The sequence below is a fragment of the Sceloporus undulatus genome, chromosome 10 (genome assembly GCF_019175285.1).
Source record: "Sceloporus undulatus isolate JIND9_A2432 ecotype Alabama chromosome 10, SceUnd_v1.1, whole genome shotgun sequence".
Lineage (NCBI taxonomy): Eukaryota > Metazoa > Chordata > Lepidosauria > Squamata > Phrynosomatidae > Sceloporus > Sceloporus undulatus.
Window position 1 is genome coordinate 5,611,744 of NC_056531.1, and position 25,721 is coordinate 5,637,464.

Genomic DNA, 25,721 nt, shown 5'->3' on the forward strand with positions numbered 1-25,721 from the left:
TGTGGTAAAATGCATCCTTTATCCCCTTCTGTTCCCATCCCGCTCCCTTTTGTTCCGCCCCCATCATGTCCCCGGCGGCCATGCGATAAGCTTATGGGTCACCATGAGGATTCTGGACGTTGTATTAAACACTTTATTCACAAGAAGTTCTGATATGTGAAAAAATCTCACAATGGGCTGAGGTTGTTGTGTTTACCAAAATGATATGTCAAAGCGCCAAGACAGGTTTTCTCCTCAAATACAAGAAAACCTGCAAGTGTTCTTTACACTCCTTCTCTTACGTAGCCCCCTTCTCCATTGAATACTTGACTCTCTATAAACGTTCTCCCTCTCTGACCCCATTTCGTTATAGCTGACATTTTTTCCCTTTCTTTTTCTCTTCTTTTTGTCCTTTGACCCATGTACTCTGAGTGTATGCAGGAATGTTTCACAAGTCAAATTGTCCACAGGGCAGCTTGTGCGTAATTTTAATCACAGGATTATGTTGATAAAAACCATTGCCTAACAATGCCCACTTGCTAATCGGCTGTAATCAGTATTGTGGATAATAACTCTAATCTGTGACCAGTGTGTCAGCCAACTCGTAATTCAGCTTCACAGTTTCTGAATGTGTAATGAAGTCCACATCCGTTGTTTCTCCCTCCACTCCAAAGAAGTCTGTTTATGGAATTTTAATTTGTGAAATCGAAGGCTTTCATGGCCGGCATCCATAGTTTATTGTGGGTTTTTCGGGCTCTGTGGCCATGTTCTAGGAAGAAACTCTTCTAGAACATGGCCACAGAGCCCAAAAACCCACAAAAAACTATGAATTTTAATTTGTCACAGCCCGACTTGTCCATCCTCCTTTACTACTTTGCATTTTGTGCTGCAGTTCCATGGAGTGGATGTTGCAGGGGGGAATAGTGCCACTCTGCTCTGGTCAGGCCCCACCTAGAATATTGTATCCAGTTCTGGGCACCACAATTTAAAAAGCATGTTGAAAAACTGGAGTGTGTCAAAGAGGACGACTAAAATGGTGAAGGGTCTGGAAACCATGCCCTATGAGGAATGACTTAGGGAGCTGGGGATGTTTAGCCTGGAGAAAAGAAGATTAAGCGGTAATATGATAGCCCTGTTTAAATATTTGAAGGGATGTCATATTGATGAGGGAGCAAGCTTGTTTTCTTCTGCTCCAGAGACTAGGACCCAGAGCAATGGATGCAAGCTACAGGAAAAGAGATTCCACTTCAGCATTAGGAGGGAACTTCCTGACAGTAAGGGCTGTTTGACAGTGGAACAAACTCCCTTGGAGTGTAGTGGAATCTCCTTCTTTGGAGGTCTTTAAACAGAGGCTGGATGGCCATCTGTCGGGGATGCTTTGATTGTGAGTTCCTGCATGGCAAAGGGTTGGACTGGATGGCCCTTGTGCTCTCTTCAAACTCTATGATTCTATGATTCTACAGATTGTCAACCAGCCTATGTTTGTGACCTTAGGCACCAACGGAGACAACACCTTTTAAACAGCAACACCTTTTAAACAGATTTGGATTTGTCAAATTTGCTTCAGAGTTGCATTGCAGCTTAATGTTGAATTAGTTCTTGTATGAGTCTTGAATTAGTTATCATCTTACTATTCAAGAGACTCGGAGAATTTAGCAGTTGTTCTTCAACATAATCAGTTGGCAGAGATACCAGACGGCGGTGTTTGGATGTGGGTGTGTATGTGTTTGTGTGGTTAATTCTATTCATTGTGAGTAATTCTAAAGATTACAGTCTGAATTCTCTTGCTAGACCTACCAAAAGTAGACTCATTAACAGGCTATACAATCCAATGGCTAAAAGCTGCCCGTCTTTGCCCCTGGTCAGTGACACAGCAGCCCCATGCTGTGGCACTGACCCACTCCCTAAAAAGAAGCCGCTCCAGGCAGCTTCTTTACAGCTTCTTTACAGAAGGCATCACCAGAATGGCCAGCACCGTTCGAGATCTCGGACACCTGTGCATCATCATGGCACACCCCGTATAGACGGGTGCACACCATGATGGTGCACGGGCAGCAAAGATAGGGCTGGGCGCATGTGACTGGCCAGCCCTATCTAGCCCTAGTTACGGCCCCAGGCTGGCACAAATCGCATTGATATTTAGAGCCCATATCAATGCAATTTACCTACATGCTGATTTCCCATTCAACAATTTATTGAATGCATCTACTCTAGTTGGGACTAACCAACAGGATCTCTGCCAATATCTGAATCTTTTTAACATGGGAAGAGATACTGTCATCAACAACCCCAACAGTGAAGAGCAATTATAATTATGTTGAGGTTTATAAACTTGATCAGTCATGCCAACAACCAGACGGTTATTGTTAGATTACTGCAAAAATATGGGAAAGTTAAGATCCTGCTGTTCTGAAAGTTACAGGATTGTTGACCTCTCTTGATGTATGGAAGGCAGCTTGGTCACGTTTCAGAGATGAAGGCAGTTATCCAGGAAACCAGCTCTTAAATGTTACAGAATAATTTGCTTTGGAGTTAGAAATAGGTACAAATCACGCTTCTAGGATAAGTGGTGGAGTTGGGTCTTCAGGGGGCCGGGTTGAAAACTGAACTCATCAATCACTTTTTAACGGCATAATTTCTCCCGCTTGGGATTAAATTAAAGGGAGGAGTGCGTTTTTGTGTTTATGCCAATGAATACACGGAGCCTATCAAGTCATTAGGGAAACAAGCAAAAAAGAAATGCTCCTTAACGTTTTTGCCTGTTAATGATCTATTTACATGAAATAACTGCGCCTCCCTTTGTACATTGGGAGTCTTTGGGAATTAATTAATTCACATCTGCTTGCGGCAGGAAACATGCCTTCTCTCCTGTATGAAGAACTTTGCAATCTGAGCCCCAAAGTTAGTATTCGGACTCCACTATTCCTTGACTAGGAAGCAGACATTGTTCAGGAGATGTGAGAAAGAGTCCTTCAGTCAAAACAGGATCATAGAGCTGGAAGAGACCACAAGGGCCATCCAGTCCAACCCCATTCTGCCATGCAGGAAACTCACAATCCAAGCACTCCCGACAGATGGCCATCCAGCCTCTGTTTAAAGACCTCCAAAGAAGGAGACTCCACTACACTCCAAGGGAATATCTTCCATTGTCAAACAGCCCTTACTGTCAGGAAGTTCTTCCTAATGTTGAGGTGGAATCTCTTTTCCTGTAGCTGGCATCCATTGTTCCGGGTCCTGTTCTCTGGAGCAGCAGAAAACAAGCTTGCTCCCTCCTCAAAATGGCATCCCTTCAAGTATTTAAACAGGGCTATCATATCACCGTCTTTAAGCTTCTCTTCTCCAGGCTAAACATCCCCAGCTCCCTAAGGTGTTCCTCATAGGACATGGTTTCCAGACACTTCGCCATGGTTCTGGTTTGCTTTGCTTTATGCTCTTTAGTCTTCCAGTGCCCAACATTAACCTGTAGCTCTGCCCAGAGCTTGAAAGGGTTGTTTTTCTTTTTAAATTACCAATCTCAGAATACTCAAGGCTTCCTGGGACAGCCCTGTATCTTCTCATTTTAACAGGCATTCCCACAGAACTGACCTTGACAGCTTCTAGTAATAATCTATATAAATAAAAATGTGAGATATGTCTATGGTAGGACTCCTAAGTCTCCCCAAGACCTCCTGTGGGTACGGGTGTTGAGGTAGAATATTCTCCTTCTTCCTCTTCCTCCTCTTCTGAAAAGATCTGCCTTGCAGTTCAAGTCAGCCAGTAGCCTCAGACCATGCAAGATGACTAGTCAAAAGGCTGATATCTATGAAGAGCATATCACTGAGCTACGTTTCCGGTCAGTGAAGGGGATAGGTATGTATATGTTCCTCTGAATCCATTGATTGCATTGCTCTATGATTTATATGTTTGGACAGTTTCCAGGCAAATCAATCACAACTAATTTTGACAGAGATGAACTATTAGCTTCCTGCATCCATATCCTGGCAGAGCTGGCCTGATAGTTACCCAACCCCAACAAACGTCAGTCATTGGTAATGATGCTAATGGCACCTGTTACATGCGTCGTAATGAGTGATCCCAAAACTGGCTACTCTTGAAGTTCGGATGCCTTTTTTTTTTTAATGTGCAAGGAAGTATTGGGGAAAAGGTTTAAAAATTCCTGCTGTCCATTAGCACAACAAACCATGCCTTTGATTTCTTTCCTCCCAGATGCAAAACCCCAAAGTAATTAATCAAAATAAGTCTATTCGTTTTCAGGTGCCTCTAATGAAGCCATTAGCCAAGAGGCAGAGGAGTGAAATGTCTTAATTACGGATATGATAGAACACAAGTAGAACCATTTGCTCTCCCTCCCTCCTTTCTTCTCTGCCTCTCTTGCATAACTTTCAGAATATCCCCCTGTTACAGCAAAGGCAACAAACATTCGTTCCTTGTGGTTCAAGAAGTTGAAACGCCATAGTGGCAGTGTGATGCAGTGGTTAGACGGCTGAAGTAGGACTTGAATTAAAGTCCCCATCGCAACATGAAGCTCTCTGGGTGACCCCTGGGCAGGTCCCTCTTGCTCAGTGTGACCTACCTGAAAGTGTTGTTGTGAGAGTGAAATAAGGCCCAGTACAGACTAGCGCTATGCGCTGGCCTGGGGCAGAAATTAGGGCTTGGGAGAGCGGAGCATCCGCGCTCTCCCAAGGCCTACTGTGCTGTCCAGGCACCATCTTGGCGCACCCTGATGGTGTGCCTTGTGTGCTGTGTCCAAATGGCGTAAGAGGGGCATCATCATGGCACGTGGGTGTGCCAATGACACTCATTCTGTGGCACAAAAAGAAGCCCCTTTTTAGGGCTTCTTTTTCTGCTGTGTGCAGGCTGTGCCATGTGGTTGCCACAGACTGCTTCCGAGGCAGAAAGGGGCAGCATCTCACCGCCCCTTTCTGCCTGTCTGTCGAGCTCCTAAGAAGAGAAGCCATATATGCTGTCTTGAGCTCATTACAAGAAAAATGGGATAGATATTGTATGTGAAACATCAGAATTCTCAGTGAGTTCCAGAAATGCTTAAAGTGTACATGCAACCTGTCTTCTAACCCTATCTCTAATTACAATGATCTCGCCACTTGTAACTTTCAATGTACAGGAATTCCCATGGGGTCAGAAAATATCCCACATTTCACACAGTACAATTTTAAAAAATAAAATAAAATCCTAGTACATGAGGGTTAAAAATTTCACATTTAAGATATCCTAGCCATCGCTAAGAACCTGAACAGAAACACAGTTTCCACAAATAACTTATTCTGTTCCTTTTGTTCTTCAGTGGAGGAGATGAAGCTGAAAGCGAAGCATCTTAAAATCTGGGGTCGGGTATGATGTGGGGGACGGGGAGAGTATGATTTTCAAACGGTTGGAAATGAAACAAGGGAAGCCATTGGACTTCCTTTGATTCCTATTTAAGTCAACCTTTACAGAATGTTCTCTTCCTTTTGCTGGAAGTTGAAAGGTGCTTCTCGAAAACTTTGAAGTTCTTGGAAAAATTGAACCGGTGCGTTGTGGGAGGGCAGGAGGGGGCACAGCAAAGGCGAAACTTGTTGAAAAACAGTCTGCTCTTCATTTAGATCAGAGCTGTGTTGAAAGGTTCACTCATATCTGGATTTGTGCTATTCAGCTTTCTTTGGCTAGTATTCCTGTTTTAGTGTGGCAAGGGGTCTATAACTAAGGGCTGTTAAGTCATAAGCTACTCTCAGCAGTGCTGGAGAATGTTAGTTTTTTTGGGCTGTGAATCTCCACACTTTCTCAACCAGTATGGCCACTGGGAGCAGTCGTGCAAAAAGTAACCTTTCCAAACTAGTCCACAACGTGGGCTTGAGCTGATAAATACTTTAACAAGGTGGTTTTAACCGCAGTCCATGTAACTATAAAATATAAAGAAGACTAATGCAAACTATTAATGAAAGCAAGCTCAAATTACAGAACAGTTCATTTGATAATGTAGAAGAATCTAAAATAATATATATATATATATTAAAAGTCCTTTTTAAAAAAAAATAAGAGGTGGGAGAGGCCTTCTGATATCCAGTGAGGATCATGCTAAAACCTAGGCTTCACTCTTAAAAACTCCCTGCAACTCACTCCCCTTCCAAAGGCCTGCATTCTTTCTCACTCGATACCAGGCAGCTAAATAATCTTGAATCCCAAAAAGATCTGCCTGCACCTGCTCACCTCTCCCAACACACAGGCCCACTCCAACATGGTTCCAGAGTAAGTAAGCAAGCTTTAGCATAACTGAGGGATCTAAGGTCCAAAACAGATGACCCTAAAGGGGCGGCTTGATGCTGCCTCATTGATAGCTGGATCGGGGCCATGGCAACCACATGGTGCAGCCCCAATCCAGCATTTTTCCAGCCCCCCAAAAAGCACCAAATGCCACTCCATTTTGCGCTGGGAAAAAAGGCCCTTTCCACCACCCCTGCGGCTTTTCGGCATTCCTGCAGCATGTGGTGCCTAAATGCTGTGCCGCTAGAACCCCGAAAACCTGCCCCCATGTGGACAGCAGGGTGGCATGATGCCAGCTTTGGGGTGGCATTGGGACGTGCGTCATCCATACGCCATGACCCCAGATCACCAGAAAGCTGGTGTATTGTTCTGGTCTGTACCTGCCCTAAGTCTGTGGACTCTCTAACATTCTGTCCACCTCCCGCTAAACTCCCCATCCTAAAGTAAAGCACAGAAAGCAGCATCAAAAGTTAGAAATCATCATACAGTGGACCCTTGTTATACGCTGGGGTTTGGTTCCAAGATCCCTCATGGATAACAAAATCCATGGATGCTCAAGTCTCATTAAATACAATGACAGAGCAAAATGGTGTCCCTTATAAAAAATGGAAAATCAAGATTTGATATTTGAAATTTATACTTTATTTGAACATTTTTCAAACCGTGTATGCTTGAATCCATGTATAAGAAGGGCTGACTGTACAGTATACATGAAAAAGTTAAACAGGTAAGGCATGATAAACAAATTAATTAAGGCACAGTACAGACCATCCAAAAAGGACGGTCTCCCGGTGCCTAGTTTTGCCCTGTGGGGAAGCCGCAGCCGCCAAATCGTGCGGCTTCTCTGCGGAGCAAAATGAACCTGCAAAAAGCAGGTTCTTTTTACGCCACGCTTGTAATGCCCGAGTGCACCACTGGTGCATTCAGGCGTCACAATGGAGGTGCAACGTGTGGACGCTATGCGTTCATCACGTAACAATGGCAGCGCCTGTATACACGGGGTGCTGCCATTGTTACGGTGCCGTGGTGTAGTAGAGTTAGGGACCATGCGGTTGCTGCCCGGTCCCTTAACCCTACTAAGCCACCAGCATGGCGCAAAAGGCGCATCTGTACCACACCTATAACACATTAGCCAGGCCCAGGCTTCTTAGAATATTTCTTGTGAACATCCCAAACCAAAGGAGAAATTTAAAGGTACAAACTATAAAGTGATGCATTTTATGATTATAGCAGCAAGACTGTTGTATGCCCAAAACTGGAAAATTGATTGTCTTACTACAGAAGACAAGTGGACTACTAAAGTTTTTGAGCTGGTGGACATGGTGATGTTGAGCAAAGAAAAATCATTTAACAACTTTTTAAAAGACTGGGAATTATTTTTGTCTTATGTGAGAAAGAACAAAATGAAGATTGTGGTTGCAGAATTTGTGGCTTGAAGCAATCAATGTTGTTGAATTTTTTAGGCCAGAAGTAAAATAAGTACTACTATTACAGAGAAATTAAACATAATAACCATTGCTATGCTTAGACGTTGGAAATGGGAGGTCAGCTATCGTTTGTGTTAATTGGGTTTGTGTTTATTGTATTAACTTGTATACTTTTGTATAGGAGATGATAGTGATTTAATTTAGTTTAGGTACAAGATCAAACGCATACGTCAGGTTTTTGCCTGCTAATATGTGCTTGTATATCTGGCCAGCATGAAATCACCTTAACTCTAGTAAGTAGGCCGTTAGGAGAAAGGGAACCCAGTGACTTTCATATTGTATAAAGGAGCCAGTGTGGAGTAGTGGTTTGAGCATTGCAGTAGAACTCTGGAGACCTCACTTGGGCATGGAAACCCACTGGGTTACGTTGAATAAGTCTCCCTCTTTCAGCTTCAGAGGAAGGAAAAGCCAAACCTCCTCTGAACAAGTCTTGCCAAGAAAACACCATGTTTGCCATACGTTGGAAATTACTAGAAGGCATACAACAGTTTCTTTTTGGAAGCTCCAGAAACTTGTTGCAGACATGCTAATGGTCTTTCTAGAGCTCTTCTCAAGCAATTCTGTAATGAAGCTTCTTTTGCCTTTTTGTTTTCATTGTGTTGCAGGACACAGAAATCCTCAACACTGCTATCCTTACGGGGAAGACAGTTGCTGTTCCCATCAAAGTGGTTTCAATCGAAGAAAACAGCTCTGTGACAGATATCTCAGAATCGGTGGAATGCAAGTCTTCTGCTGAGGATGTTGTCAAAGTAAGTCTCAGGGGGATCACCAGCTGTTAGTAAACTTGCACTGTGTACCTTCTAGGAGTCAAATATGTTCCTTGAGCAAACCATGGGCCAAGGATGAGGCACCTCTGGCCATCCTCATCCCTGGTCCTTGAACTACTACTCCCATTGTACCTTACCATTGACAAGCCTAGCTAGAGGAGATGGAAACTGATGTTCAACAACAGGAAGGCCAGAAGTTCATCAGCTCTGCCATTTTGTTGGTTCTTTGACTGGTTCACCCACCTACTGCCCCTCAAGAACCAAATAATGGAATGGCCTGGGTACATTATTTCGTTAAAGGCTTTATATCAAAATCTCTCTTTGTCATTCTTTATTGTTTATTTGAAAACATGGGGCGGGGGGGGATTGGTATGCTAACTGAATCCCATCTCTCTTCTTCTCAGTTATACAGTTGACAGCACAAGATATATGAAAATAAGCCCCCTCTTCTCATGGTTCCTTTCCCCATAATTCCCCCTTTCCCATTGTTCGCTCCTTCCCTTCAGATCACTGACATGTGAACAAGTCTGTGTGGTTTATGTATTCAGCCATTTGTAGTTATCACTTTTGTTGTTGTTGTTGTCAACCACCCTTGGATTGATGTTGACTCATGGTGGTCCTGTGGATGAGACATCTCCAAGACTTCCTAACCTCCACTGCTCTACTTAGTTCCTGTAAATTCATACCCATGACCTCCTTAAAGTCCATCCATAGAGCATTTCTACTATTTCTAGTTCCCTCCACCTTTCCTAGCATTATTGTTTTTTCCGATGAGTTGTGCCTTCTCACGATGTGGCCATAGTATGACAGCCTCAGTTTCATCATCTTGGCTTCCAGGGAGATATCCAGCTTGACCTGTTCAAGGACCCATTTGTTTGTCTTTTTGGCTGTCCGCAGAATCCTTAGCACTTTAACTATCTCATATATTGCCTATTGCGGTTTTAATGCCCTTTCTTTATCTGCCCCAATAAATATGTTTCATGGATGAGCCAGAAAGAGTTTATTGAAGATCAGCATCCTTTGCCATGACTGTCACTGAAGCATAAGTTTCGCTATTAAAATTCCCAACAAACACTGCCCCTCCCAATGACCTGTATTCCTTTCCCAGGCAAAAGGACCTTCGATCTCACGGGACTTCTTAGTTGCTGCTTACCCCTCCTAACACAACAAGGTCTCTTCTAATATGACTACAGCCTAGGTTAAATAAAGGTAACTTTAACATAGCAGAGGAAGCCTGGAAGGGTGACCCTGACATCTGCACCCCCAAGTTTCCCACCAATGAAGTGGGTAGCAGTTTTAAGTCCTGTCCATACACAACTTGAAAAGGTGAATATCCTGTAGTTTGATGGACAGATTATTGTAAGCAACCTCTGCAAAGGCCAGGTACTCAGTCCAATTGCTTTGCTGAACATTTATGTTGGGCAACCCATCTGCATTTGAAAGAGGGTAAATGTTCTTAATTGGTTTTGTATTGTGTGCACAGCCCATTGTTCTTTAATGCCCAGACTATCTCAAAGTCATTATCAGTTCGCCTCTGCAAGCTCATATTTTGGTTTTTTGACCCTTCCACAGAACAACATTAAAGTCATGTTTTGCCCATCCAGAGGTATTCCTTTCACTTTTAGGAGACAGCCCACAAGTTAGGAAAAAGTTAAATACAGACCTGTTCCCCTGCTCTGCTCTTCAGCCATCCTAGGCTCCACTTCATGTCGGAGGGTGAGAAAATTCATGTGTGTGTTTTGGTCTGTAATCCCTTATTAGCTACACCATTTTAGCCCCTCTTAAATTGGTTAAGAGTAGCTCCTATGCCATTGTCATGCCTTTTACTTTGTGAAACATTTGCATTGAATATTCTGTTGGATTCTACAACTAATTTTTTTCTACCTTTTAAATAAAGAAACAATTGTTTTGCTGCAAAATCAGCTTATCCTTCTATTTCACTCTCACTTGGAGTCACTCTGGTTAGCTGTCCATTTTTTAAAACTGCCAGCCTGTTACGTCTTGCAGAGAGCTAGTGCCTGTAAGAGCATTTTCCACCAAACCAGTAAAACCAGTGCACTGCTCTTAACAATGCAATTCAGCATGTAACTGATGTTCCTGCTTGATCTGCCAACTCTTCCCCCTCTGCTCGGATTCCACTTTTGACAGCACCATAGCTCTGTTGTGTCGGGATTTATGCTCATCTTTGTAAGCTATAAAAGCGCTAGGCTTCCAAATGATGGTTCTAACCTTTTAAAAGTGGACCAAAATATATTTACAGCGGCATTAAAACATGACTAGCGTCCAAATCCTGCTTGCTAAGCTCCATTCCACCAAGAGTAGCTCTGCACATCTATTAATAATGGTTGACCCATCCCTGGCTGCAGGGCTAGCTTCATTTCCTAGAAACTTAGGAAGGACCTGATGGGTTTTTAACATGACCACATTATTCCATCATTATTCTTGTTAATATGTGGGTCAGCTCTTCCTGCCATGGCCAATTAAATGAAATGGCACTTGTTGTTGTTCTGTCCTAGTGGCATTACTGGTGGAAATCTCTTTTTGTTATGCTTGGTTACTTACCATGATCAGGCCTGAGAAGTAGTCAACTACCTAAGAAGTACCTAAGACTATTACCTAAGAAGTAGTCAACCCATTCAGCCTAGAACACAAATACAGATATTAGACTAGCATTATTTTTATTATTGCATTCCTCAATCTAACGCTTTGGAGATATATGTCCAATCCATCCTTCTTGATCTCACCAAATTTGGAACATTTCTTCCAAGTTATGGCACACGTCTGGCTCTAAAGATACAGTATTCATCAGAGGTCCTGTTCCACATACATTCCAAGATACCCTTTACGGGTACTTGGGCTTGGCAATTTTTTTGTTACCTTTTAGTCACTAAGCATTTTTTTTTCTTCCTCTGCCCTTGTAACAATCTGTTTTAATTTCTGTGGCTATCTTGTGGTTCTAGGTAGTTTTAACAATATGGTTTTAGATTATTGTGAATTGTGAATTGCCATGGGAAGTCTATACTGCTTTTAACTGATTTGTTATGGCTTTGGATTTAATTTGTGGTGTTTGTTGTATTGCTATAGGGCAATTAATACATTTTAGAGATAAATAAAGATAATCAAAGAACAGTGCTCTTCTCCACCTAAATCCAGAACAAGTGACCCAGTCCTTTAGTCAACATTCTTTCTGTATTTAATAATGTCTATTTATTGGTGTGCCTCTTCAGATTAAAGCGAATCAAGCATCCTCGACCATCTAACTCAAATGCGTCTAACTTTGACAAAAAGAAAGCTGACAGAGAAGAATGTCCTAAGGAGATCAGCAAATAATTGTTGCATAGTATGTTTAAGGAGGGGAGGTAATCTATGCTTCAGCCCCCCAGTTAGAGCTGACTTTTGAACAATCCTGTATCTGGAGAGCCAACTAAGGGGGGGGGGGTGGAATCCTGCAGCTGAATAATTTGCAAAAGATGTGTTCAGCGATTTCCTGACTGCTGCCAATATGTAATGATGGGGTCATTTTAATAAAAAATAATAAAATAATAATAATAATAAAACTTTATTTTTATACCACCCTTCCGAAGATCAGGGCGGTTTACAGCATATTAAACAATAAAACACATCATATACATCATAAACATCATAAACAACAAGGTTAAAACAATACACAAACAGAATAAAAGCCCCGTTAGCCTGTCCTCTTTGCCACAAAAGAGGAAGGGAGGCCCACTGGACTCTAATCGGGGAATGCATCCTGAAATAGAAAGGTTTTAAGATCCTTTCTAAATTGGGCCAGGGAGGTGGCCGAGCGGAGCTCAGTGGGCAGCGTGTTCCAAAGGGCCGGGGCAACGATGGAAAATGACCTCCTCGTAGTGGAGGTCAACCTAGCCCCTGGCACCCTAAGTAATTGCTGCCCAGATGTTCTGAGGGTGCGGGACGGATTGTATGGGGAGAGGCGGTCCTTCAGGTATCCTGGGCCCAAGCCATTTAGGGCTTTATAGGTCATTACCAACACCTTATATTGTGCCCGGAAGCGAATAGGCAGCCAATGCAGATCTTTGAGCACCGGTGTAATATGGCTGGCCCTGGAAGTACCAGTGACCAGCCTGGCTGCCATATTCTGAACCAATTGTAGCTTCCAGGTTTGGTATAAGGGTTGCCCCATGTAGAGTGCGTTGCAGAAATCCAATCTCGAGGTTACCAGAGCGTGTACCACCATTTCAAGGTCCCTCTGGTCCAGGTATGGGCGCAGCTGGCGAATAAGCCGAAGCTGATGACAGGTGTTCTTGACCGTCGCATTCACCTGAGCAGTCAGGTGAAGCGACGAGTCAAGAAGCACCCCCAGACTGCGCACAGAGTCCTTCACAGGGAGCGTGACCCCGTTCAGGACAGGTGGAACTACCACCATTCCTGGACCAGGGGAACCTATCACAAGTACCTCCGTTTTCTCTGGATTCAATTTGAGTCGGTTTTCCCTCATCCAGCCCATTACTGACTCCAGGCACGCCACGAGAGGATTTTGAAGTGCTTAATAATGCCAAATTGTTCCATACTTGTGAGATGCAAATTCTTATATTGTTTCAAGTTGCAAACTGAATTGGCTTTCTTAGTAGATGCATTAACTAAACCTGGTTGATTAGTTGGGGAAGGCCATCTTGAATTAGTGAAGTATTTTTAAGAATGTGTTTTTAATAATAATAATAATAAAATAAGAATAATAAAATTTATTTATATCCCGCCTCTCTACAAGATGCAATCAGGGTGGCTTACAAAGATTAAATATATATATATATAATCCAAGTCCCTCAATCCCCCCCTTAAAATACAATTAAACAATATAAGAATTAAAACATACTTAAAAATAATATATTAAACAATAAATTGTGACTGTGGTGAGGTTGGAGTTCAACAGTTAGCTTTTCCTGCTAGTGGCTAGGGAACTATTCAGGAAAGGCTTGCTGGAAGAGATCCATCTTTATAGCTTTTTAAAAGCTATTTAGGGTGGTAATATGACGGATCTCATCCAGCAGGCCATTCCACAATCTGTGAGCGATAGCTGAGAAGGTCCTCTGGGAGGTCGAAGATAGCCTTGTTTTATAAGGCTGTAACAGATTCCTCCCCGAGGATCATTTTCAGTGAGGGAACTGATGGAGGATGATAGATAAAATAATCCATAAAACCACAGTTACATATTGTTAGGGCCTTTACAGACCAGCTTGAAAGGCTGACCTGGTGGCAGAATCAGGGCACAGTGTCCTGATGACACTTGACCGACTCTGCCCCCCAGGGTGCCTTGACACTGTGCGCCACTCCCGACGATGCACGGCATCATGGTGCACCTCCAGCACTGCATCCAGATGATGCAGCACTGAAGGGACACCATATAGCCATGCTGCCGTGGCTATGGCACCCTTTCGAGGGCGCAAAAAGGAGCCGTTTTTTGCAGCTCCTTTTTACTCCCTCAGAAGGCCAGATCAGGGCCACAGTGTGAGGTTGCCGTGGCCCCAATTTGGAGTAAAAAGGGGCGACTGCAAGCCGCCCCAAAGACTGATGAATTCTAGGGTCTATGTGAAGTTATGGGTCAGGATCTTAGATTTGCACACCATAAAGCCCTCTGCTGAGGATGATAAAGGGAGTCCATACGAAACCGTGCCCGGTGAGGAGTGGCTCAGGGCGCTGGGTATGTTTAGACTGGAGAAGAGGAGGTTAAGGGGTGATATGATAGCCATGTTTAAATATTTGAAGAGATATATTGAGGATGGAGCAAGCTTGCTTTCCGCTGCTCCAGAGAACAGGACACAAAGCAATACAGTGGTGCCTCGGGTTACGAAATTAATTCGTTCCGCGGCCGCTTTCGTAACCCGAAAAGCCTTCGTAAGCCGAATTGCCATAGGCGCTAATGGGGAAAAGCCGCGTTTCGTGCGAAAAAGCGCCGAAAAGCACCAAAAATTTTCTTCGTAACCCGAAAAAACATTCGTAACCCGGAACAATTATTTCCAATGGGATTTTTTCGTATCCCGAAAATTTCGTAACCTGGGTATTTCGTATCCCGAGGTACCACTGTAGATTCAAAAGAAAAGAGGTTTCACCTAAACATTAGGATGAGCTTCCTGACAGCTGTTCAGCAGTGGACGATGCTTGCTCTGAGAGTGGCTGAGTCTCTTTCTTTGGAGGTTCTTAAACAGAGGCCAGATGGCCAAATGTCAGGAGTGCTTTGATGGGGTATTCCTTCATGGCAGGGGGATTAGACTAGATGGCCCTTGTGGTTCCTTCCAACTCTATGATACTATGATTCTATGAGTCAAGGATTCGACACCCAGCCTTCCAGTTGACCCACTTTCCTGGCTACAGCAGGGCTTTGGTCACCTTGTTCCACCAAAAACCCAAACTGATGATTTTCAGCCCTGTTGGAAGATTAAATATCCACACAAAATGAGCCCTTTACTAGTCTGAGACCTGGGCATTCAGACTTTATGGATGTCCTGGACTGGACAAGAGAGCAAACCAGCCAACTTCTGTTAACACCCAACCCATGCAAAACAGTCAAAGCAGCAAGGTGCTGGATTTAGAGCATTGGCTAATCTTACCTGTTCACATGGATGCACACCAACTATTTACTTATGAGTAGCATATTCGCTGATAGTCACAGATCAGATGGGAAAGCCATACCTAGTCCTTTGCATTCCCAATTTCTCTAATTTAAAAAATGATTCCTATTCCTGCAAACTTCAAAGGGGCTACAGTTACTTTTCCCTCAATGATCTCAGCCTCTTCCTCCAAAAGAGAGGAGAGGATGGGATTGAGTCTTGCCCTTCCCAGTAAGGTCAAGCAAAAGCAATAGACAGCCACACGGTTTTGGAAGGGAACAGCCTGTGCTGTGTTACAATCATTGCTTTTTGTGATGAGCAAAAGGAATAAACAGAGACACACATGCTTAAATGCACACACCTAGAAAAAGCAGAGGTAAGAGAAAGCCCTACCAGTTTAGAGGAGCCTTCCTTATGGAGTTCCCTTTTGAAAAGTGCACCAGGTGCTCTATCAATCTCTCTTTCTTACAGACACAGATAATTTCTATAGGTTTTTTGTGGGTTTTTCACGCTACGAGGCCAGGTTCTGGAAGAGTTTAACCCTATAGGAATAAACTCTTCTAGAACCCAGTCTCATAGTCCAAAAAACCCACAAAAATCTATGGATGCCGGCTGTGAAAGCCTTCGACTTCACAAAATAATTTCCTCCACACTCATTTCTCTAAAAAGATCAATATTTAAGAGAAGCATTCCTAATGTAAAAATAGCCCCCCCCCCCGGATGCTGCTTGGTTTTGAGATTTGCATAAATCTTATATTTTAAAGTTCTACTTGTTTTCTTCTCTTTACTTCCTTTATTTTCCATTGGGTGTATGTGTACATGTGCCAAGTCTACATAGAGTCATAAGAAAGAAACTATAACCTGTAGACATTCAGTAGTGAGAGAGACTTGGGTGTCTGCCGTGAGAGATGTTTCTGCAGAGCAATGTTCCATTTACATTAAGAATTCAGGGCCCAAACAGACAGGCCAAAATAAAGCTGCTTTGGGTCACTTTGGAGGTATGCTGGTTAAATGAAGCACACATCTTAAGAGGCCAGAAGCTCCGCCAAAACTGTGCTCCAGTCCTTAGGACTGGAGCATGGATTTGGCACGGCTTCTGACCTTTTAGGACGCATGCAACATTTAAACAGCATACCTCCAAAGTGACCCAAAGCAACTTTATTTTGGCCTGTCTGTTCAGGCCCTCAGTTGTTATTGCCAATATACCCTTCTTCATCAGGCTTTAAACTGCCAATGTCTCCTCTGCATGAGGAAACAACTATATATGTGTGTGCGCGCATGTGTGTTTGTGTACACAGTTGATTATATATTATATATATAGGTGCCAGATGCATGGACAAAACCCACCTCTATATGCAATGTTTTAAAGTCTCCTTGCATGTCCCTTGTTCCTTGCTTCTCACTTTTTCAGTTCTTGAGTTCTTTAAGAGCAATACTTTGACATGATTTAAAAGAGTGCACTCTGTTTTTACTGCATGTAATGGGAAAAAATAAAAACAAGCAGTTGGCCCGGAAAGAGCAAGTTTCTCATAGACACCCAATGGGGTGAGGGACTTTAAACTCCAAATAGATGAGCTATTGAGGACTCAAACAACTTTATAGAGATACATTTCATTCTACACTGTGTTGGATCATTTTGAGCAACAAAATGTTTAGAGGGTATTGTATGCTTTAGGAATGAAGGGTGTTCAGTAGAAGATCTCAGCCTAATATTCTAGCCCAGAAATGGATGGTTTACGCGATCTATCACAGTGGTACAATGGCTAGATATCTTCAGAAATGAGACAAGTGTCTACTGAAGAGGGACTGAAGTGGCACCTCAACTGTGGGTAATCTATTTGGGTACCACTATCCTCAGCCTTAGAGCATGAACCTCTTGCAGTATCTCCATCTGCCAGACTTCTGGAAGTCAATGGCTCCAAAATTCAGTGAGTGCTCTTTTACAGCCCAACCAGATTCCATAGGACAATGAAGATAACCATACTGTTTTCTAGTGAGTCATATCTTCTCATGCTATGTCCAAAGTATGACAGTCTCAGTCTAGTCATCATAGCTTCTAGGGAGATGTCAGATTTGATTTGCTCTTGTTGTTGTGTGCTTTCAAGTCATTTCTGACTTATGGCAACCCAAAGAGAAACCTATTGTGAGATTTTCTTGGTAAGGTTTGTTCAGAAGCTGTTTGCCAATACCGAGGCTGAGAGAGTTGTCTTGCCCAGAGTCACCCACTGGGTTTCCATGGTTGATCAGGAATTTGAATCCTGGTTACCAGAGTTGCAGCCCAACACTCAAACCACTACATCATGCCGGCTCTTTTTATTTTCTCCAGGACCCATTTATTAGAGGTTTCCTTTAGCAGACCGAGTAACTGCATAACTCTTCTCCAGCATCATGTCTCAAATACGTTGATTCTTTTCCTATCCATATGTTTGCAATATGATCCCTAGTGCCTTTTTCTTTCCTGAATCCATCTTGGACATCTGGCATTTCTCACTCCATATATAGTAAAAGTCTTTATTACAGAATCGACAGCATCACTTTGCATGCTTCGAGAGAGAGTTCAGACCTGATTTGTCATTGGTCATTTCGACAGCCCATGGTATCAGCAGAACTCTCCTCCAACGCCACACTTCAAATGAGTTGATTCTCCACACATAGAAATTGGACATATGATGGCATGGAAAATCCTGACTTTGGTATGCTGACTGAATGTCTTCTGACCTGGGAGTGTCATCTTCTGGCACTATCTCTTGTTTCATTTTTGTCTCATCATAGAGTTTTCATAGTAAAAGCCATTGAGAAGTGGTTTACCAGTGCCTCTCTCTGTACAGTACTAACAAGTGTTAGCTATGGTGCTATTGTCATTGTCTCTGAGAGATCTTCCAGTAGCATCGCACTCAGTTACTGCTGCTGCCCAGGAGCTGTTTGGCACATCTAGGTTAGCTCCTCAGCAAAGGCACACCGGACTTGGGAGACTCTACCAGTAGCACTGCTGCCACCAGCAATAGCCTCTTGATTCACAGGAGCACACAATCCCATCAATGCAGAAAGCTAGTACTCTGATGGGCAAACATGTATATTCTACTACATTTATTTGAGTCTATTCCATGTCTCTGTGATGAAAGCTGAACATTGGGAAAGTGATAGATACACTATTTTATTAGATACTGTATACCTTTGCTAGCAGGATGGCTTTATGATTTGATTAAACTCATTGAACAGGCAGGATGTCCACTTGTTCCTGTTAAAAGAAACTTCTTTACTCTGTGTTCGTGTGAGCCATGACTTTATACAGCATGATCAATTTAATGAAATGCATGCCTCAGGAGCTATATCTTCTTCCTTCGGTAGATTGATCCATCGGAATCTGACTTTGATAGTCTTCTAGAAATGGGCTTCTCCAGCCTTTCTGACTTGCACCTCTAACGTATGCTAGTAGGACCCTAATGGGGTGGTCATTAGAATGAAGTGGTCAAATAGCGTGTCCAAAGGAGGGCGACCAAAATGGTGAAGGGTCTGGAAACCATGCCCTATGAGGAACGACTTAAGGAGCTGGGGAAGTTTGGCCTGGAGAAGAGAAGGTTAAGAGGTGATATAATAGCCCTGTTTCAATATTTGAAGGGATGTCATATTGAGGAGGGAGCTAGCTTGTTTTCTGCTGCTCCAGCGAATAGGACCCAGCACAGTGGATGCAAGCTAAAGGAAAAGAAATTCCATCTCAACATTAGGAGGAACTTTTTGACAGTAAGAGCTGTTTGACAGTGGAACAAACTCCCTCGGAGTGTAGTGGAATCTTCTTCTTTGGGGGCTAGATGGCCACCTGTCGGGTATGCTTTCATTGAGATTTCCTGCATGGCAGAATGGGGTTGGACTGGATGGCTCTTGGGGTCTCTTGCAACTCTATGATTCTATGCTTTTTCATGAAATATAAAAGCCCATATTAGGGGACACCAACATGTGGCCCATGGGCACAAGTGTTCCCCAGACTCCCTCGCACTCCTCATGTCAGATTATACTTCTAGACCCCACTACCTAAATGCCCCCCCCAGCCAAAAAAAAAGTTTTTTAACAAACTGGGAGTAAATAGGTGGTCCCTTCCTGTGACTTTTTAAAAAATATCACTGATACTCACTGTCTAAAAGAAAAATATGTCACCCCAAAAACCTCTAGTACTATTTTGTTTTTTCTCATATGCAAATGTATGAAGATGTAAATTAACAAAATGTTAATAGACTAACATTTTCCTGATAAATTCACTTAGGCTGCCATCCCTTTCTTGCTTTCCATGATCAAGTTCCATTCAGCTTGAGGGAGCTAAGTAAGCATTGCATTGTGCCACAAATAAAGTTGTGAATCAGCCAAGTAGTGGCAGCTTATGGTTTCCATATCAGTGAGGTGATGAATTTCTTCATGGTTTTAGTCCAGAGCTATCCCAGGTGCTGAACTTGTTTTGAAACTAGGATTCAGTACCTCAGATAGCTCCTTTAAAATTCAGATTAAAATCCATTGTGGCTTTCCCCAGTGACTAGTATTTAGAGGCCTACTGCCCTAGAGGCAGCACATAGCTCTAGCAACTAGTAGCCATTAGTGTCTTTCTCCTATAGGAACAGGACATCATTTGTTGAGCCTTTTAAATGAAGATGCCATTCCAACAGGCTGAACTGGGACTTTCGGCATGAAAACCATGCGCTCGGCCACTAAGAAAACCGAGCTCCTTCTTTTCTGGCACCCTGTCACTAGCTATCAGATCCTTAAGGGTACTTTAGGACTGAAACCGCCTGCTTTTCAGTGATCCAAGGTTAGTCTTTGTCCAGTGCCTCTCTTCTGGACACAAACATATTTTATTACCAGGCAAAGCTGCTGGAGAATTTAGCAGGGTGAGTTTTTTCACAAGTGATGCCAGGAAAAATAACCGGGGAAAATAGGAAAGAAATAAGGGAACTGGAAGAAATCATCTCCACATTTATTTATTTTTTGCTTAGGTTAGTTGTTTCTTTATTGCTTTATTTCTAGGCCCCTCTCCTCTCCCCGGCTCTCCCAGTATTTCCTTGAAAGTGAGAAGTGGCAGAGGAAGGTTGCTGCCATGCAACTTTTTATAATCAAAGGAAACCGCTGAGAGAGCATCAGATTGAGCTCCTTAAAATGCACAATTGCCACAGCCATCCTCCCCACTGAAAGAGAATTTGCATAAAGGTGATTGCAAAAGCATGGCGCTCCCCTCTGTCTCTTGCCTCATCAGATGGCAAAGATAAAAAGACATTTGAAAGCCACAAAACAGGTTGTTTTTTAAGGAAAAAGAAAAATAGGACTCGAGTTTGAGAGGGATGGCAGCTCACAGGATCATAAATAAAGAACTCGGCATACCTGCAGTAGCTTCTGGCTGCTCCGGATGCGGTCTTTGAGCTCGGGAGTCTTACGACAAAGGGGACAATCTTCCTTTTCCCAGCCCCTGGTTGCTTTCAGTTGTGCATACTGCATGCCATTTTCTTAGCTATAGCTCCAAACCAATATATTACCCCTCTGATCTGAGTTGGGAGATACTAAAGAAGTTATCTGGTCCAACCTCTGCTCGGTGCAAGAATGCTCCATGCAAAGAGACATGGTGCGGTGGGATTATGGCTAGAGTCCTAATCAGAGTAGGCAGGATATAAATAAAAGATTATTATTATTATTATTATTATTATTATTATTATTATTATTATTAGAGTGCTGGGCTTGGACTTGCAACATGAACCTGGATTGTTCAAATCCAAGTCCAGCCCTGTCATCATGATATTTCTGGGGTGAATTTGGACATGTCAGTCCCTCTTAACTGTACCTATTTCACCAGGTTGTTGCAAGGATAAAGTGGGCAAGTGGGGAGCCATCTATACCATCTGAAAATCACTCTGGAAAAGGCAGGATAGAAATACAGTCGTCCCTCCCTTTTCATGGCCTTGGGATCCGGGACCTCGCTCTTTGCAGACAGTGAGCAGGGAGGGAACAAAATGGCATGCGTGCCCAAGGCCTGTGACCATTTAAATACATGGGATCCTAATATTGGCGAGTTTTCAGATTCGTGGGGGAAGACGTCCTTTGCAGCAGCCAGGCAGTAATAAATCTGTTGAGCTACCTCTTCCTTGCTTTTTAGAATAACGCAGGGACAGGTTTTAGGGCTCAAAACAGAGGATGTTTCAATTCCTCCCAGAGCCCACAGACATAAGGTTGAAATGTAGGCTATGCCCAGGAAAAGGAAGACCTCTGGTCACCCTGCTCTTGAATCTTTAAATGGATTTGTTTTAAGTGGCTTTAACTATATCAATAGTTCAGTTGCATTTTAGCCAATGTTTTATATATTTTTCCTTATTCCTTTGTACAGTGGGTCCTTGTTATCCGCTGGGGTTTGGTTCCAGGATCCCTCATGGATACCAAAATTCGTGGATGCTCAAGTCCCGTTAAATACAATGGCATAGCAAAATGGTGTCCCTTATATCAAATGGCAAAATCAAGGTTTGCTTTTTGGAGTTCATACATTTTTTGAATATTTTCAAGCCATGGATGCTTGAATCCATGGATTTAAAAAAATCCATGGACAAGGAGAGCCGACCGTGTGTGATTTTATCTGTATTTGTTTTATTTTAAGCTCCCTGGGGCCCCAGTTTTGAAGGACAAATAGCACATAAATGAAATAGTAGTAGTCGTAGAAGTTATCATCATCATCATAACCATGAAAGAAAGGGCTATCTATTCTTTCTTAAAAGCCAGCATGGAACAGGAGCCTAGTGCATTCCTGTGACAAACTCTGTTCCACTGTCAAACAGCTTCTGTCATACGGTTAGTTTCTCTTGATTTTAGCTAAATGCAATTTCTATACATTGGTTCTCATCCTTCCTTCTGGAGCAACAAAGAACACATCTGCTCCATCTTCATGATTAGATCTGTTTTTTCTTCTTGTCATTCTTATTGCTCTGTGGGTCCACTCTCTCCTGTCTTCTGTCTCCTAGAGTTTTGATTTAACTGGGATTTGTACGACAAAATTGGAACGTGCACAATTGGCTGCAGATTCCTGCGCGTTTGAATCTCCTCTTCCTCGTGGTACCAATGTAAAGCCAACAAACATTTGAGGAAGCAGTTTTCATGTATACTTCTCCTACCATTTTGTTTCAGAATCCTGTGCCATTGCCTGAATTGTTATGATGTCATGAAGCGATATTGATTTTTAAAAGTGCGGAGGTGACTGTGCCAGCTATGGAATTATGACAAGCAGCTGCTGCGCTTTTATGCTTTCAGACATGCAAACCCAACTGAGGGCATGTCTCTAACAGTACAGGATTGCCAGTTGGAGGTTCCTGTTGTGCAATCCCTTTGTGCAACGGTGCAACCTGCAGCAACTGCGTGACTGTCTGTTTGCACTCTGCGAATACTGAACGGTATCCTGGCACCGGATTTGAGGGAAATTCTGTGACAACATCATAGGGGTCGACGCTGCCTGTTGGGTTTGACTGTTCATTTTTTGTGCTGTTGGGTCCTACTCCTTAGTAATGTGGAAGGTTCTCATCCGCCCTCAGCGCTGCCCCATTGCAGGCCACTTTCTGTATGATTAATGTATTGCAAGATTTCCTCTGGCATTTATGACACCTTTAGGAATTGCTGTGACAACAACTTTATCACACGGAGCCACTTCATCCTAGCCACATCTTTCTTAATGATTTATATCTTTGGGAGATGATCTCTCTCTCTCTCTTTCTCTCTTTCTCTCTCTCTCAAAAAAACCCCAATCCCTCCTGCTTATATTCAGCACAGTAATAAATGAGAAAACTCAATGGTCTGTAAATTACAACATTGATTAAAGGAGTGATTACTGATATAATTCTTAAACTGACTGTGCTAATACATGCTTGTATTTCAGGACAGTATTTAAATGCTAATGATAAATCCGCTGCAGCACTGGTGGCTGAGGAGGTGGAGGCAAAATCGCTTGATGGCTTTAAACCAATTGTAAATGCTTATAATAGCCCATTGTGGAATAAATTGTTTTCACCTGGCTTTCCACGCGCCGAACCAGAGGATGAAGAAAACTGATGTAGCTCGGTAACCAGTAAGTTACATTCATTTTCCTCTGCCGTTGGTAAGGAGAATGGAAAATCGGGTGAAAATAATTTCCTCCCAAAAGGTGTGGGTTGCGAATCAGGAAAGACCTCCATTTGAATCTCACCTCTCCTAACTTCACGGGCTCTCCTGTCTGCAACACGGGGAAACAACAATATGGGGAAATGGAAAAGGGGGGAAATCACCAAAGGAATTCAAATGAATAGCCAGCATGTGTAGGGAGAAAATCATAGCTAAAGCACATATGAAACTCAGGATTACTAGACAGCTTAAATCATAGCAACATAGAATCATAGAATTGGAAGAGACCACAAGGGCCATCCAGTCCAACCCCATTCTGCCATGCAGGAAATCTCAATCAAAGCATCCCTGACAGATGGCCATCCAGCCTCTGCTTAAAGACCTCCAAGGAAGGAGACTCCACTACATTCCGAGGGAATATCTTCCACTGTTGAACAGCCCTTACTGTCAGGAAGTTCCTCCTAATGTTGAGGTGCAATCTCTTTTCTTGGAGCTTCCATCCATTGCTCCTTGTCCTGTTCTCTGGAGGAGCAGAACACAAGCTTGCTCCCTCCTCAATATGACATCCCTTCAAGTATTTAAACAGGGCTATCACATCACCTCTTAACCGTCTCTTCTCTAGGCTAAACATCTCCAGCTTCCTAAGTCGTTCCTCATAGGGCATGGTTTCCAGACCCTTCACCATTTTGGTCGCCCTCCTTTGGACACGCTCCAGTTTCTCAATGTCCTTTTTGAATTGTGGAGCCCAGAAAATCTCTGAAGATGCCAAAATGACATTTGGGGGGCGGGGTTATATCCACACCAATAGGAAGCAATAGGAAATGGTAGGCCCGTTTCCTATTGCTTCCTTTGGAGAAAATTATTCCATGCATGGAGAAAATGGAAAAATGCTTACAAGGGACAGAGAAAAAGCAGAACTCCTCAACACATTATTTGCCTCAGTCTTCTCCCAAAAGGAGAACAGTGCTCAACCTGGGGAAAATGGAACAGGTGATGCAGCTGGGGAAATCCAGCACAAGAGGTGGTACAGGAATACCCAGCTATTCTAAATAAATCCGAGTTTACAGTGCCAGGTGATGCAGCAGCTAAAAAAGCTAATACGATCCTAGCCCGCATCAATAAGAGTATAGTGTCTAGGTCAAGGGAAGTTATAGTACCACTCTATTCTGCTTTGGTCAGGCCTCACCTGGAATATTGTATCCAGTTCTGGGTACCACAGTTCAAGAGGGATGTTGACAAGCTGAAATGTGTCCAGAGGAGGCAACCAAAATGGTGAAAAGTCTGGAAACCATGCCCTATGAGGAGCCCTATGAGGATGCAATGAAAAACTTTTTCTGGTATTTTAATTTGTTTTTAACATCCACAATATCTTGTATTTTGTTTGCTGAATTTGAAAAACATGAGAACATTATATCATAGACAGCCCCCCCAATTCAATATTTTTATCAATTCAGTTGTTACTCAGCTTTGGTTAAGTGTGGACACTGATGTTCCAGTGCCGTTTCTTTTAGTGCTTTTGAATGGATTTTTGTGTTTCATATCTGCGAATTAAAGAGTTTTGAAAGTCTGTTAGAAAACTTTAACCCTGACTCTTTCTTTGCAGGATAATTCTTTGCAGGATAATTTAATTCCTTCTCACATTACAACCTAGAAACTGTCAAAGCAAATAGTGAAAAATCTGCATGTGATGATGCAGGCCTGAGATCATTTTCCTATTTAATTATTTAATTCAGTCACATATTACAACATAGAAACATCAGAGCAAATAGAGGGGGGGGAAACTACACATGATGGAGCAAATCTGAGGTCAATTTTGGATCTAGGATACCAAAAACCTGTAAAACCAGCATACATTTTTCAAAAGGTTTTTATGACCCTCCGTTTTGGAGGCTTGTGTAATATATGGTGGACCTTACTGATAAAACATTTGAGAATCAGTGAATCTCTTTGGCAGAGTTTAAAATAGCATTGAAGCAGGAGGCCAGAAACGGTAAGAAACCAACTTCTAACTACCCCACATGTCTTTCTAGCCTACTAAAAGAATCAAACACCGTCTTCCTTTAAAAAGACATAAAAGGTAGTTTATTCACAGTCTCGTGCATAATTCATAATTCAGCTTCTCGAGGAAGACACAAAGAAAGAGAAAGTCTACATGGTGGATCAAAGTAGCTATGGACTACTCAGAAAAAGAGCTCCATCTCCATCCTAAAGTATGGCGTCTGGAGAGAGAGAAGGGTTTCGAAAAGACAAAAGATGTTATGTGCTCAAGGAAAAGAGGGGCAGATGTGAAAAATATGAATTACCACAAGCACAAGCCTAGTTAACCCCACCTTACAAGTTGTGGTAAGGATTACAGCTGAAAAGTCCATCTGAAACACAGAGCACTTGGAAAGATCGTGCAGATGCAAATTGTTGTTGTTACTGCTATTATTATCCTATTGTTACAGATGGGAAGTGCCACTACAGAGAAGATCCTATTCTCTGGACATAATAATAATAATAATAATAATAATAATAATAATAATAATAATAATAAT

General features: G+C 42.7%; 1 protein-coding gene across 1 annotated transcript in view; it reads left to right on the forward strand.

Annotated features, from left to right (window-relative positions):
- TMEM132C (transmembrane protein 132C) overlaps nt 1–25,721 on the forward strand; it is a 276,017-nt gene that overhangs the window by 233,750 nt on the left and 16,546 nt on the right. Inside the window, exon 5 of the mRNA XM_042441367.1 lies at nt 8,330–8,473. Coding sequence (XP_042297301.1) covers nt 8,330–8,473 — 144 coding nt within the window. The remainder of the gene's footprint in view (nt 1–8,329; nt 8,474–25,721) is intronic.